The sequence below is a fragment of the Fusarium falciforme genome, chromosome 2 (assembly GCF_026873545.1).
Source record: "Fusarium falciforme chromosome 2, complete sequence".
NCBI classification, from domain to species: Eukaryota; Fungi; Ascomycota; class Sordariomycetes; order Hypocreales; family Nectriaceae; genus Fusarium; species Fusarium falciforme.
Genome location: NC_070545.1, coordinates 1,765,170 through 1,776,760, shown reverse-complemented (window position 1 = coordinate 1,776,760; position 11,591 = coordinate 1,765,170). Strand labels below are relative to the sequence as shown.

At 54.3% G+C, this 11,591-nt stretch overlaps 4 protein-coding genes across 4 annotated transcripts; 2 read left to right on the top strand and 2 right to left on the bottom strand.

Moving 5' to 3' along the window:
* Positions 1 to 254: 254 nt before the first annotated feature.
* On the bottom strand, positions 255 to 922 carry NCS54_00251600 (Hypothetical protein; the record flags this gene model as incomplete). The annotated part of the gene is made up of 5 exons (XM_053148113.1): positions 255 to 430; positions 486 to 554; positions 605 to 663; positions 770 to 841; positions 903 to 922. The coding sequence occupies 5 exons, from the start codon at positions 920 to 922 to the stop codon at positions 255 to 257; spliced, it is 396 nt and encodes a 131-aa protein (XP_053004088.1).
* A 444-nt stretch (positions 923 to 1,366) lies between these two features.
* Positions 1,367 to 3,953, top strand: NCS54_00251500 (Tr-type G domain-containing protein; the record flags this gene model as incomplete). The annotated part of the gene is made up of 3 exons (XM_053148112.1): positions 1,367 to 1,546; positions 1,601 to 1,661; positions 1,726 to 3,953. 3 exons carry the CDS (start codon positions 1,367 to 1,369, stop codon positions 3,951 to 3,953), a joined length of 2,469 nt encoding a protein of 822 aa, XP_053004087.1.
* A 440-nt stretch (positions 3,954 to 4,393) lies between these two features.
* NCS54_00251400 (Cupin type-1 domain-containing protein) lies at positions 4,394 to 5,258 on the bottom strand (the record flags this gene model as incomplete). The annotated part of the gene is made up of 3 exons (XM_053148111.1): positions 4,394 to 4,821; positions 4,904 to 5,070; positions 5,131 to 5,258. The coding sequence occupies 3 exons, from the start codon at positions 5,256 to 5,258 to the stop codon at positions 4,394 to 4,396; spliced, it is 723 nt and encodes a 240-aa protein (XP_053004086.1).
* Positions 5,259 to 9,886: 4,628 nt separating this feature from the next.
* On the top strand, positions 9,887 to 11,502 carry NCS54_00251300 (Hypothetical protein; the record flags this gene model as incomplete). The annotated part of the gene is made up of 3 exons (XM_053148110.1): positions 9,887 to 10,216; positions 10,273 to 10,505; positions 10,554 to 11,502. 3 exons carry the CDS (start codon positions 9,887 to 9,889, stop codon positions 11,500 to 11,502), a joined length of 1,512 nt encoding a protein of 503 aa, XP_053004085.1.
* Between the last annotated feature and the right edge of the window lie 89 nt (positions 11,503 to 11,591).

Below are 11,591 nucleotides of genomic sequence, written 5' to 3'. Positions count from 1 at the left end.
CAATCGCCGAACCCTGTTCGATCGAAGACAACTCTTGAACTCCGCCTGTGAGTCGTAAAAATACACAATCCACTTCTGCCGTCTCTTCCTAATCCCAACATCACGGAAGGACCCTATCCTGATACCTCCCGAAGTCACCGTGTTTGTTACATCTTGGCATCGTTATTCGGCCGCTGCAGATGGTCGTTGCGAGGCAGTTTATGCGCTCAGGTCTGAGGCGCGCCTCCAGAGGGCAAGCTTTGTTGGCTGGCGCTCTAAACCTGCTCGGCACCCCAGCCAGCGTCTTCGGCTTCGCGCATGTTGCTGGGAGGCTCAATGGAGGGAAGGAACTCGAGGGCGACATATGCGATACCGGTGATTCCGACGATGCCACCGGCGATCTTGCTGATAACCAGCTGGCCGAGGAGGAGGGAGCCGAGGAAGATGTAGACTAAGTTGTATGAGTAACCTTCAATGTGGCAGGTTTTCAGTAGAGCGCGACTTACAGACACCACGGCCGATGAAGGAGAAGAGGAAAGAGGCGTGTCGCGACACCTGGGGAGGAATCTGGAACTCTGTGGCTTGTTAGACATGCTGGAGAGCTCGGAAGCAGCCCAGAACTTACCGAGAAGGCCGATGACGAGACCAAAAACAATCATATAGCAGCCGACAATGATAGGTTGCCTAGGCGTAAGGTGTTAGTGCTTGCAATTGAAGCTTGTCATGTCGCATGAACGCGCTCGGATGCAGGGGCGAGTAGGGTATTATCGGGGGTTCAGTTGGAACATACATGCTGAACTGGAAGATGTGCGTAATACCACCCAGAAGGGTGATGACGCCAACAGCCAGGTTGACAATGCGGCTACGCGATGGTCAGTAACGATGTTATTGTGGCATGGGGATTGGCCGGCGCAGCCACTGACAAGATGTCGGAGAGCTCCATGGTTGCTGTAGTTGATGTCCTTGCGCTTGCGGGAATCGAGATCGACGAGAAGCGGGCTTAAGAGCTGCTGAAAGTCCCAGGCAGCAGTTTAAGGAGCGTGGGTCAGATGAGGGCGATGGCGATGAAGGTATGCGTGGCCACGAGACAAGAGTTGAGTTGGAGAGTCGAGGATTACGTAGGAGCTTTGGCTTTGTCGCCGGGAGAGGCACGTACAGGCGGCGCTCATTTGCTGCTGTTTCTGCCAGATCCCACCGCCTTCTGTGGCAGGACAAGCGCTGCGGCTAGCAGCCAGGGAGTAGCCGGTGGGTCTTCTGAGCTTGCTTCACGAGCCGGCGAATGACATCAAGGCTGAAAACAGCCGAGAAGCTCCAGAATCAACCTCGAGGGACAAACTCGAGGAATTGAGATGCCCCAGACGAGCATTGCTGCATCTCCTGGCTGGGGATGATTGTTCTTTCCCTCTTACGTCGCGGCCCGGCCGTCAGAGGCTCGGGCCGCTGCATTGCGCGCCAATGGCGAAGCAGGGAGCTCGTGGGCTTGTCTCGCCGGGCTATGCACCAGGCACACCATGATGCTCAGCTCCAGAATACCCGGAATATCGGCATTATTGCCCATGTTGACGCTGTAGGTGGTGACCTGGTATTGATAATGTGTGATATACCGCTCACAGACTGAAAGGGCAAAACTACTACTACCGAGCGGATGCTTTATTATAGTGGCGTCACGCAACGTGTTGGAGGTATGCATGGCTCATGATGTACTTGCATGGTATGATTGGGGGATATACTTACCAACCACACCAGATGTCGATGCTGGAAATACCGTAACCGACTTTCTCGAATTGGAGCGAGAACGAGGCATCACCATTCAGTCAGCCGCCATCACCTTCAACTGGCCTCTCCAGCAGACACTTCCCCCAGGCGTCCACTCCAAGACTATCAACCTTATTGACACGCCTGGCCATCAAGACTTCCGCTTCGAAGTCGATCGTTGTCTTCCCATCCTTGATGGCGCCGTCTGCATCATCGACTCAGTCAAGGGCGTCGAGGCTCACACTGAGAGAGTGTGGGCTTCTGCTCACGAGTTCAAGGTGCCTCGTCTGGTCTATTGCAATAAGCTCGACCGTGAAGGCGCATCTTTCAAGAAGGCCGTCCTCGAGATCGGAGCCCGGCTCAAGGGATGGCCTCTCGTCTGCCAGATCCCGTGGTGGGAGAAGGAGGACTTTGTCGGTGTCATTGACATTATCGACCGAGTGGGATACCGCTGGAAGTCGGAACGTGAAAAGACGCGATACGACTTTCCGGCGCTCCAGGAGAAGCTCTCTAGCTCAAACAAAGACCTTCTTCCCGAGATTGAGTCAGCGAGGCAGGCATTGATCGAGGGTCTCGCGGATTTCGACGAGGCCATCATGGATGAGTTTCTCGCTGAGAACCAAAACATTGATGGTGCTGTGATCAAGAAAGCCATCCGGCGCGCTATTCGGAGTGGCGATGGCACCGTCATTCCCGTGTTTGCCGGCTCTAGCTTTCGTCATATCGGTGTTGAGCCCCTGATGGATGCCATCACCGACTATCTACCAAGCCCAGACGAACGTCCATCAGCAGAAGTACGGGTTGGTTCAGTGAAGCAGCGCTTGGCTGATGTTATCGAAAACAGTTCCAAGTCTGCCAAGTCAACTGTTGCGTCCATCGCGTCAGTCTTTAAAGTCTTCAATCACCCCAAGGAGGGCGTCATTAGTTTCATTCGAGTCTACCATGGCACAATGACCAAGAACGCCTCAAGCTTCAACACCAATATGCTTATCAACGAGAGACCCATGGGCATCCTTCAGATATCAGCATCCAAGACGCAGGATATTCATGAGCTTTCGGTGGGACAGATTGGAGCCCTCAGGGGACTCAAGAAGGCCCGTACAGGCGACACACTCATCACAACGACCGGTGGCAAGCCTGTTGCTGAAGCATTCCGCCACGTTCAGATCCGACCACCCGAGATTCCACCCCCAGTCGCCTTTCTGCAAGTTGAGCCCTATGGCAATGTTGCTGCTCAACAGCTTCAGATCGCCCTGGAAAACACGACGCGAGAGGATCCTAGTCTTCGATGGAGCCGCGACCCCAAGACGGAGCAGTTCACAATCCAGGGCATGGGCAAGCTTCACCTAGACGTTTCACTCTACAACATGAAGCAAAAGTACAAGATCGATGCCGATTTTGGCCCCATCGAGGTCGATTACAAGGAGTGTGTCACAATGGCTACACGGCCTCAGCACACAGTATTTGACCGCCCTGTTGCGAGCAAGCCTGGAAAAGCGTCCTGCACAGCCGTCCTTGAACCCCTTGAGGACCATCATCGCGAGAGCTTGCTGGAATCGAGCGTTGAGCGAGACGGTAACATATACCACATCGCTATCCCTCTAACAGGCGACACCAACTCGCTCAATTTTGATCCCGAAGAGGCCCGACAACAGCTTCTCAATGGAGCCATTGCCGGTCTGGCAAGAGGGCCGCGCCGTGCAGCACCCATCCACGGATGCCACGTCACAATCACTCTTGACACGAATCCCGGCGCCTGTGAGACTCCCACGGGAGGACACTTTAGCACTGTCGCGCGTACTGCAGTGCAAGCGGCCCTCCGTGACGCCTTTGAAAAGGAGCAAATCGGCATCCTCGAGCCCATCATGCTCGCCCACATCACCTGCCCTGAGGTAGTCGCCGGCACGGTGCAGCACGATGTGACGGCGGGTGCGGGTGGACACGTCCTCGAGGTCAACGACCGGTCAGCCGAGACGACAGGTGAGGACCACATCGATGTGTCCAAGATCTACACGCCTCCCGATCCCTATGACTCTGTCACGTCTTTGCGCGGCAAGAAGTCGACGACACGCATGGTGGAGATTGTGGCCAAGGTGCCGTACAAGGAGATGCTCGATTACGATAATCACCTGCGGAGTAAGACGGCGGGACGACATTCCATGACCATGTCGTTTGACTCGTTTGCAAAGGTTGTCGGCCACCGAGAGAAGGGCTTGTGAAGGATTCGTGTCCGATACACCGCGTGTTGGATAAGATGACGAAGCTCATATGTATCATGATGTAAAATAAGGTAAAAAAGCAAAGCTCACAACTAAATGCATAGTTGACTACAATATCAAGGTGCGCCAATTTGTTGACCTAAATGTTTCATGTCATCGCACAGGCGTGAATAAAGGTGAATGAACAGGTGTATGTATATGTATAGTAGGGCTATGTACAAGGTGAATGCCATCTACAGAGAGAAGATTGTTGAAACCTCCGAAACGAAACGAAACCGAACCAGACCGAAACCGAAACGACCAAACAATCCCAAGAAACAGTGATAAACAAATTCTAGAATCCTTCGTTTACGCCACTATGAGCTCCAGCTCAAAAAGCAAAGTCGCCGTCTACCCCCGTGTTCTCGCTCCCGTCAAGTGAAAAAGCAGCCAGTTCAGTCTTAGATGCTGCGCTTCTTGATGCCGCACTTCTTGAGGCAGTCCTCAACGCCAAGGGCGATGCTAGCGGGGATGGCATCACGGACACGGTCAATGTCCTCGCCAGCGATGGTCTGGCCAAAGGTGGCAGCAATGACATCGTCGCTGAGGGCAAAGGTCTCGTCGGCGATCTGGCCGGTGCCAAAGTCCTCGGCGGCAAAGGCGGCGACAAAGGTGGCGGGCTCGCAGTCGGGGTTGAACTGGGTGTGGATGGAGCCCTGGTAGAAGGGGGTCATCATGTTGGCAGAGAGCTCGGTGCGGATCACGCGTCGCTTGCCGTCCTTGTCGAGGACACCGTTCTCGGGCACCATCTCGGTGATGAGGCGGCCAGAGGTGACGATCTGGAGCTCGGCGGAGCGGGGGTGGACGTGGAGGGTGTTCATGCCACAGGCTGTAAAGGGGGAAAGCTGTTAGCTTGGTTGTTCCTCGTGGTGTTGAAGCTATCATGTCTCAGGGAGAGAGGGTTGTCTTACCATCAACACGGCCAAGAGCCATGCCGGCGCCGGTGCCAACAAGAGCAGGGAAGGTCTTGCGGTTGGCAGCAATGAGCTGGCCACCCTTGCCAGGGTTCTGTTGCTCCTGGTTGAAGTCAAAGACAAAGTCCTTGTCATCAGGGATGAGGGCGAAGCGATCAACGGCACTAGGGAATAACTGTTTAGTCCGCGGTCTTGTATTGCAGTCAGTTCCAGATGGTACTCACGTATCGGCGAGGGTGAGCTGAGCAGTCAGGCTGAGACCATCGGAGCCCCGTCGAGAGTTGTGAGGAGCAGCCGAGGCGAGGGAAGTGAAGGCCAGGACGGCGGAAGCGATGGCGGCGGAGAACTGCATCTTGACTGGTGGTTGTTGGAAGATGGAAAAGGTTGTTGATGAAAGCTATGAAAGTGTTTGAAGTGAGTATGAGAAAGCTGTGAGGCTAAGAGTGTTTGTGATGCTGGTGAAGATGCTGATGAAGATATTCCCAACTCCTGGCAGAACAAGCCCGACTTCTTATACACAACCTCTCTCGCCCCCAAACAACACATCAAGGTTATCATTATGGTTGAAATCGAACCAAGTATAGCTCAGGAACTGCCAGCGCGAGGCTTTGAGCTAGAATCCCACTCGAAAAAAGGCAACATCCCAGGCCTGACCGCATCGGAAAGTCGGGCTTCCGCTGGCCACCATCACCAAGCATTTGTCAAAGTCCCTCCAGATACCTGTGTTCAGATCACCAGCCACTCCATGGCCCTAGGCCCAGCCGTGCAGAGGTTGTCTAGTGCTGAGCTGCGTGCTTTGTCATTGGACGGGAGGGTTACTCTGATGGATGTTGGAGGGCTGTGCAGAGAGAGGCAGAGGCGGTCGGCCGGGTCTCTCTGGACCAGCGCAGCCCCCGAATTCTCCGATTGACCAAAAATAGTGTGAGAAACGGTTCGTCCAAGCGCTAAGCGCCTGCGGGAGTCAGCACCAAGAAATGCGTTGTCGGTGGCGCCTCCATCACGGAGTCTAGCAGATCCGGCACGGTAGACGCCAGCCGGAGATCCGTTTTGCATACGTGCTGCCACTAGAATAGTACAGAAGGGCTGGGTTTCCCCAGGAAACAAGGACTCCGTGGTCTTGGCTGTCAGCGTTGTCGGCCGCGATGAAGGATCTCGAATAAGCATCGGATGCAAGGCAACGTGATCCGTAAGCAGGACAATTTTAAGATTGTGATCTTTTGTTGCTCATTTGGAATCAAATCCCCTCATCAGTTGAAATGTCGCTTGTAAATAGGCTGAACTCATAGTAGAAACTCCTGTCAGTCACACGCAAGCCAACACCACGCGATTCATTAAGACATTGCTCTGTTCCGGCCGATCCCGCGCACGTACCAGCAGGTGATGGATGCCATCATTATGCACAAACGAAACAAACAAAGCAAAGCAAACAAAACATTCATGGCCCGTTAAAATCTCCCCAAGCCCCCCTTCAATTTCGTGGCTCCAACGCCATCAAGCCATCCTCCGCTTAGTTGCCCGCGCCACTCCCGCTCGTGACAGCCTCATCTGTTTCGATATGAGACATGGCTGCATCACTAATTTTTACCTTTCAACCTCTTCCTGATGCCTGGCCGGTACAAACAACTCATCCTCTGAAAAATCATCGCTATAGCTGAATCCTGTTATGCGATCCACCGTCCAGATTGTTCCATTCAAGTAGGGCTTTGCCTTGCTCAAAGACCAGCTACTGGATGTGAACTGCACATTGACTACCTCAAACATGTTGCTCAGCCAGCCAGTCTCGTTCCTCAACTCACATTGAACCCATCGAAGTTTGGGAAACTGATCCGGTTGGCGCTGCTTCGCTTCGGCAAGTCTCACGAGCCCCTTCTCTAGCGTTGCCTGCCCTGTTTCTCCCATCTGCTTGGTCTGGATCGACAAAGATACAAGTAATGCGGGAAGCAGCTGGATCAACGCTTCAGAATGAGGAAAGCCTTGCTCCTGGATTCCATCAAAGCCATAGATCATCTCGGAGCCAATAGATAGGTGCTCGAGAACAGCAAAGTCTTTGAGATGGAGTCCATCTTCAATCTTGCCACGACCCGACCTTGGGCGCTTAAATCAAGATGCAGCGACTTAAGCGTCCTCTGGTGACAAGCAAGCAGACTCACTGCGTCCGACAGCTGAAAGTGCCTGGGCATGTTTCGGCGTGAAGCTCCTCCTATAAAACTCCTGCTCTGTGTCAGCGGCCGCGGCTCGTAAGCAAAGGTCTAAAGTCCACCGATACAGGCATTCAGGATGTCTTTAAGAAGCGTCTTCCCAAGCCAGTACTCTGTCATCCGAAGGATCTTAAGCTTTGGTAGAGGTGGGTATTCTTCATAGAAATCAGTCGCGTGGAGGTTAAGGGTTTCTAGGCCTGGAGATAGCCTGACCATATCGTCAGGGCGCGGCCCAATATCCAATCTTCGAATGGGAAATGACGAGATGTTGAGCGCTGCAGGGGCAGAGGTAGACACGCCGCCTCCGCTTGTCCATCGTGGACAACGTTGGAGACCGAGGTTTTCAAGTCTCGGGAGTTGAGCAATCAGCATAGCAACAAGCTCAGCTGCCGCCCAATCCCTTTCCCTCCTTCGAGTTCGAACATCGCGATAGTACAGTGCGGCATAGCTTGGTCCATAAACCAAAGGCGCCAGAAATAGTTCCCGATTTGTTGGTTTCCCAGTCATATCACTACTTTCAGGACGTGGTATACGTGATTTCCAAATCTCGGCGAGGTCGATTCCTAGCGTTTCTGCAGCCTCGCCGAGCACGTCCCAAGGTCGATCACGATTGATTGCCCACAACAGCCTCGGGTGAACGTAGACGACTCTTACCAGACGGGCCAGGTCCCGGCGCTGTCTAAGAGTCCGCACAAAGGAGATGAGCCGGCCATCCCAGGTATACAAGTCAGTACGCCATGAGTCATCATAACCCAGGACAAACTCGTGATACAAGATGCTCTGAGCAATCTCTCGAAACCTTCTTGAGACTAATGATAGCGAAACGAGGGCTTGACGATCCACTGAATACCACGGCTTTTCGTCAGGCTTCTGTCTTGCTGAGCGCTATCGCAGTGGCGGAGCGCCCCAAGGCTCGTTGTACTCGCCCTGGCAGTGGAGGCAGAACAGGCCAAATATCAGGGCCAAGATATCCGTCGGGAGGTTTCCAAGAGAAGGGTAGTCCATGATTTCAGCTGCATCGAAGAAAAGGCCATGTTCATGATCCAAGATCCTTTCAACCACGTGTCGGTGCAACGAGTGTCAGACTGCCTTGGGCGAATGCAAATCACGTGGAACTCGTGAGACTGCCTGCCCGCCCGCATTCAGTCTCTCTTGAAACAACTTCTACTATGTACACTCTTCTTCACCAAGGATGCAGCCTGCAGAAGAAACAATATCGCCCTAGAACATTTGAACAAAGCTTTTAACATGGGATTTAATTGCTTTCTTTCTTCCTTCAACCATGGGCCCACTCAGCCGAGAGCTGAGATTCAGCTCCCACAGGACATTGCGAAAGGGAATTGCACCAATGGATACGCCAAGATCAAGCAGCTCTATTTGGAAGGTCAGTTCAGTTGCGATCGCAATACGGTGTATCGTAATCGAATGACAGGCACTAACAGGCTAGCTGACTCGCTTCCTCCAGCTTAGCAGCTCTGTGATAAGCTCTCTTTTACCGCGGACCCTCGGCCAACTACAGACAGCACCTGGCAGCACGCGTCGCGCTCGCCTCCGCAATCAGTTGTGGCTCTTGGCGCATAACCAGAATCAGGGACCGACCGTCCTTTTCGAGCTAAAAAGCACATTGGCCCAGGAACCATGCTACACGACAAAACACCTGGCCAGGGGTCTTAAATGACCAACAGCCAATGCCATGCTTTGTCACAAGCCACACAAACAAACGGCCAGGGGCGTTGAGGGAAAAAGAGGAGAGGGCAGACTGCGGAAGACAAAAGACGAAATGGAAGCCCTAGGACAAAGCCAACAACCTGGGACAAGACAATGAGCCGAGACCAGTCCAAGCCAGGCTCAGAGACAATGCGCCAGCATCTCTGATACAAAACTGGAAGCGAGAAACTGGTCGTATTCCCTTATTCGGTCGTTCTCCCGGCTTAATGCCTGTTATATTCCCACGCGCAACCATCCGCCATCGCGTCGCATCCCTCAACGGGACCGAGTCGACCTTGTCTTTCATCATGAGGTTTAATCTGCGACGAGGGCAGCACCCTGGTTTCTAATGCACCTGAGCCAGGCACCGTCTCGACAGGATTGGCTGCGCCGGGCAAGGGGGAGATGAAATGACAGTCTGATTGGACACGGTCTGATCCCCCTGGCCCTCCGCCGGCGAAGCGAATCCACCATGGACAGGGTCTCGAGGGTCAGAGCCGTCCTTCCATGCAGGCACAGGCGCAGGCACAGGAGGGCCATGGGTCCCGTCATGGGTCCCGTCGTGGGCCCTGCCAGGAGCCCACCAAGAGGAAGCCATTGCCTCATCTCTCAATCTCCTGGCCGCGGGTGGTAGGATTGCTGGTGGTGCCGTTGATGCTGCTGGTTCGCGCCGGTCCCCGCGCTGCTGCCCATTGCTCATTTCCTGGGGATCCATTTCCATCTCTCTCCCACTTTGCTTCCTTGCTTGGACCTGTCGATCTCTTAATATTCCTGTCCTTTCCTGCGCTGCGCTTACTGCTTCCACTCCTTCTCTCGTTTCCCTTGATTTGTTGTTTAAACGTTGGTGCTGCTGGTTCACGAAATCCTTCGACCTTTTCCCTCGTCAGCTTCATCACTCGTTCTGTTGCTCGACGACAAAGACATTCCTTGCCCGGAACCACCAGAATCTATTCTACCTATGTCCAGGTTGTGACGCGTTGTATGAAAGGACCGGAGGCATTCGTTCATTAACTAGGAACATCCGTGCTTGGATCTCTCGATACACAACCATCTTCATCTATCGACGACAGACCCCATGAGACTCGCTACTCTTCCAATCGCCCTTGCGGGCATCCTGTCGGCTTCGCCCTCGTTCGTCGCCGCCAAGGCTCACCAGCACCATGAGCGTGGCGCCGGCCATCTGCATGGCTCTCCTGCGCCCATCGTGAAGCGAGGAGGCCAGTGCCAGTTTCCCACCGATGACCCCAACATGGTCGCCGTCACTCCCGATGAGAAGAACGCCGGCTGGGCTATGAGCCCCGATCAGGAGTGCAAGCCTGGCAGCTACTGCCCCTTCGCTTGCAAGCCCGGTATGGTTATGAACCAGTGGGATCCCGATTCTACCTACGACTATCCTGCCTCAATGGTACGCCGCCAATATGAACCACTCACCAGCTGGTGACTCGAGCTAACACACTTCAGAACGGTGGTCTCTTCTGCAATAAGAATGGCGAGATTGAGAAGCCATTCGAGGGTAAGCCCAACTGTGTTCAGGGAACTGGAGCTGTCGAGGCCGTCAACAAGTGCGGCTCCAAGATGTCTTGGTGCCAAACCGTTCTGCCCGGTAATGAGGCCATGATCATTCCTACTCTCGTCACCTCGAGCGCGACTCTGGCTGTTCCCGGATCTTCATACTGGTGCTCCACCGCTGCTCAGTAAGTAACGCCCAAGAAACAACTATGGAGTGTCTCTAACTGTGTTAGCTTCTACATCAACCCCCCTGGTGTTGGTGAGGAGGGCTGCATCTGGGGAACTGAGGACGAGCCCATTGGAAACTGGAGCCCCTACGTCGCCGGTGCCAACACTGAGGCCAGTGGCACTACTTTTGTCAAGCTCGGCTGGAACCCCATCTGGGAGGACTCGGCCTTGAAGAGCAAGCTCCCTGACTTCGGTGTCGAGATCAAGTGCCCTGACGGCGGCTGCAACGGCCTGCCCTGCAAGATCGACCCCAGCGATGGTGAGGGCAAGGTTGAGAGCAATGAGGGAGGCATTGGTGCCGGTAACTCGGCTTTCTGTGTTGTCACAGTCCCCAAGGGCAGCACTGCTCAGATTGTTGCCTTCTCCGTCGGCTCCGGCTCGGGATCTGATGATTCGGATTCGGATGACGGCGAGATGGGCATCAAGAAGGTGGAGGAGTCTTCGACGACCGAAAAGGCCAAGCCCTCTACTACGACTGTCGCCGAGACCACAACATCGGAAAAGACCACCTCGACCACTGAGGAGGCTACCTCGACCACCGAGGAGTCGACCACCACTTCTGAGGCCCCGACAACCTCCTCCGAGGAGACTACTTCCACCACCTCGATCGAGTCCACCACTACCACTTCCGAGGAGTCTACCACGACCGAAGAGTCTCCCACTTCGACACCTACCACGGCTACGTCCAAGGTCCACAAGTCCACCAAGGCTGTCACCACCACCAAAGTCGTCACCACCAAGAAGACTGCCCCTACTGTCAAGCCCGGTATCTTCCACGAGAACGGAACTACCACCTTCACTGGTGCCCAAGTCACCGAGAAGCCCGCTGCTACGGAAGCTGGCTCTGAGGCTGCCCCCACCCAGTCCAAGGAGGGTGAGGCCGGCCGTCATCAGGGCAATGCCGCCGTTGCTGGCCTTGTCGTCGCTTTCATCGCTGCCGCCTGTTTCTTTTAATTGAAGAAGTCCCCTCAAGAAAGACCTAATTTTGCATGTTCGCTTCTCCCTCGGCCAGCCTGCGGGCTCTCAACTTCTCCGCTGCAGCC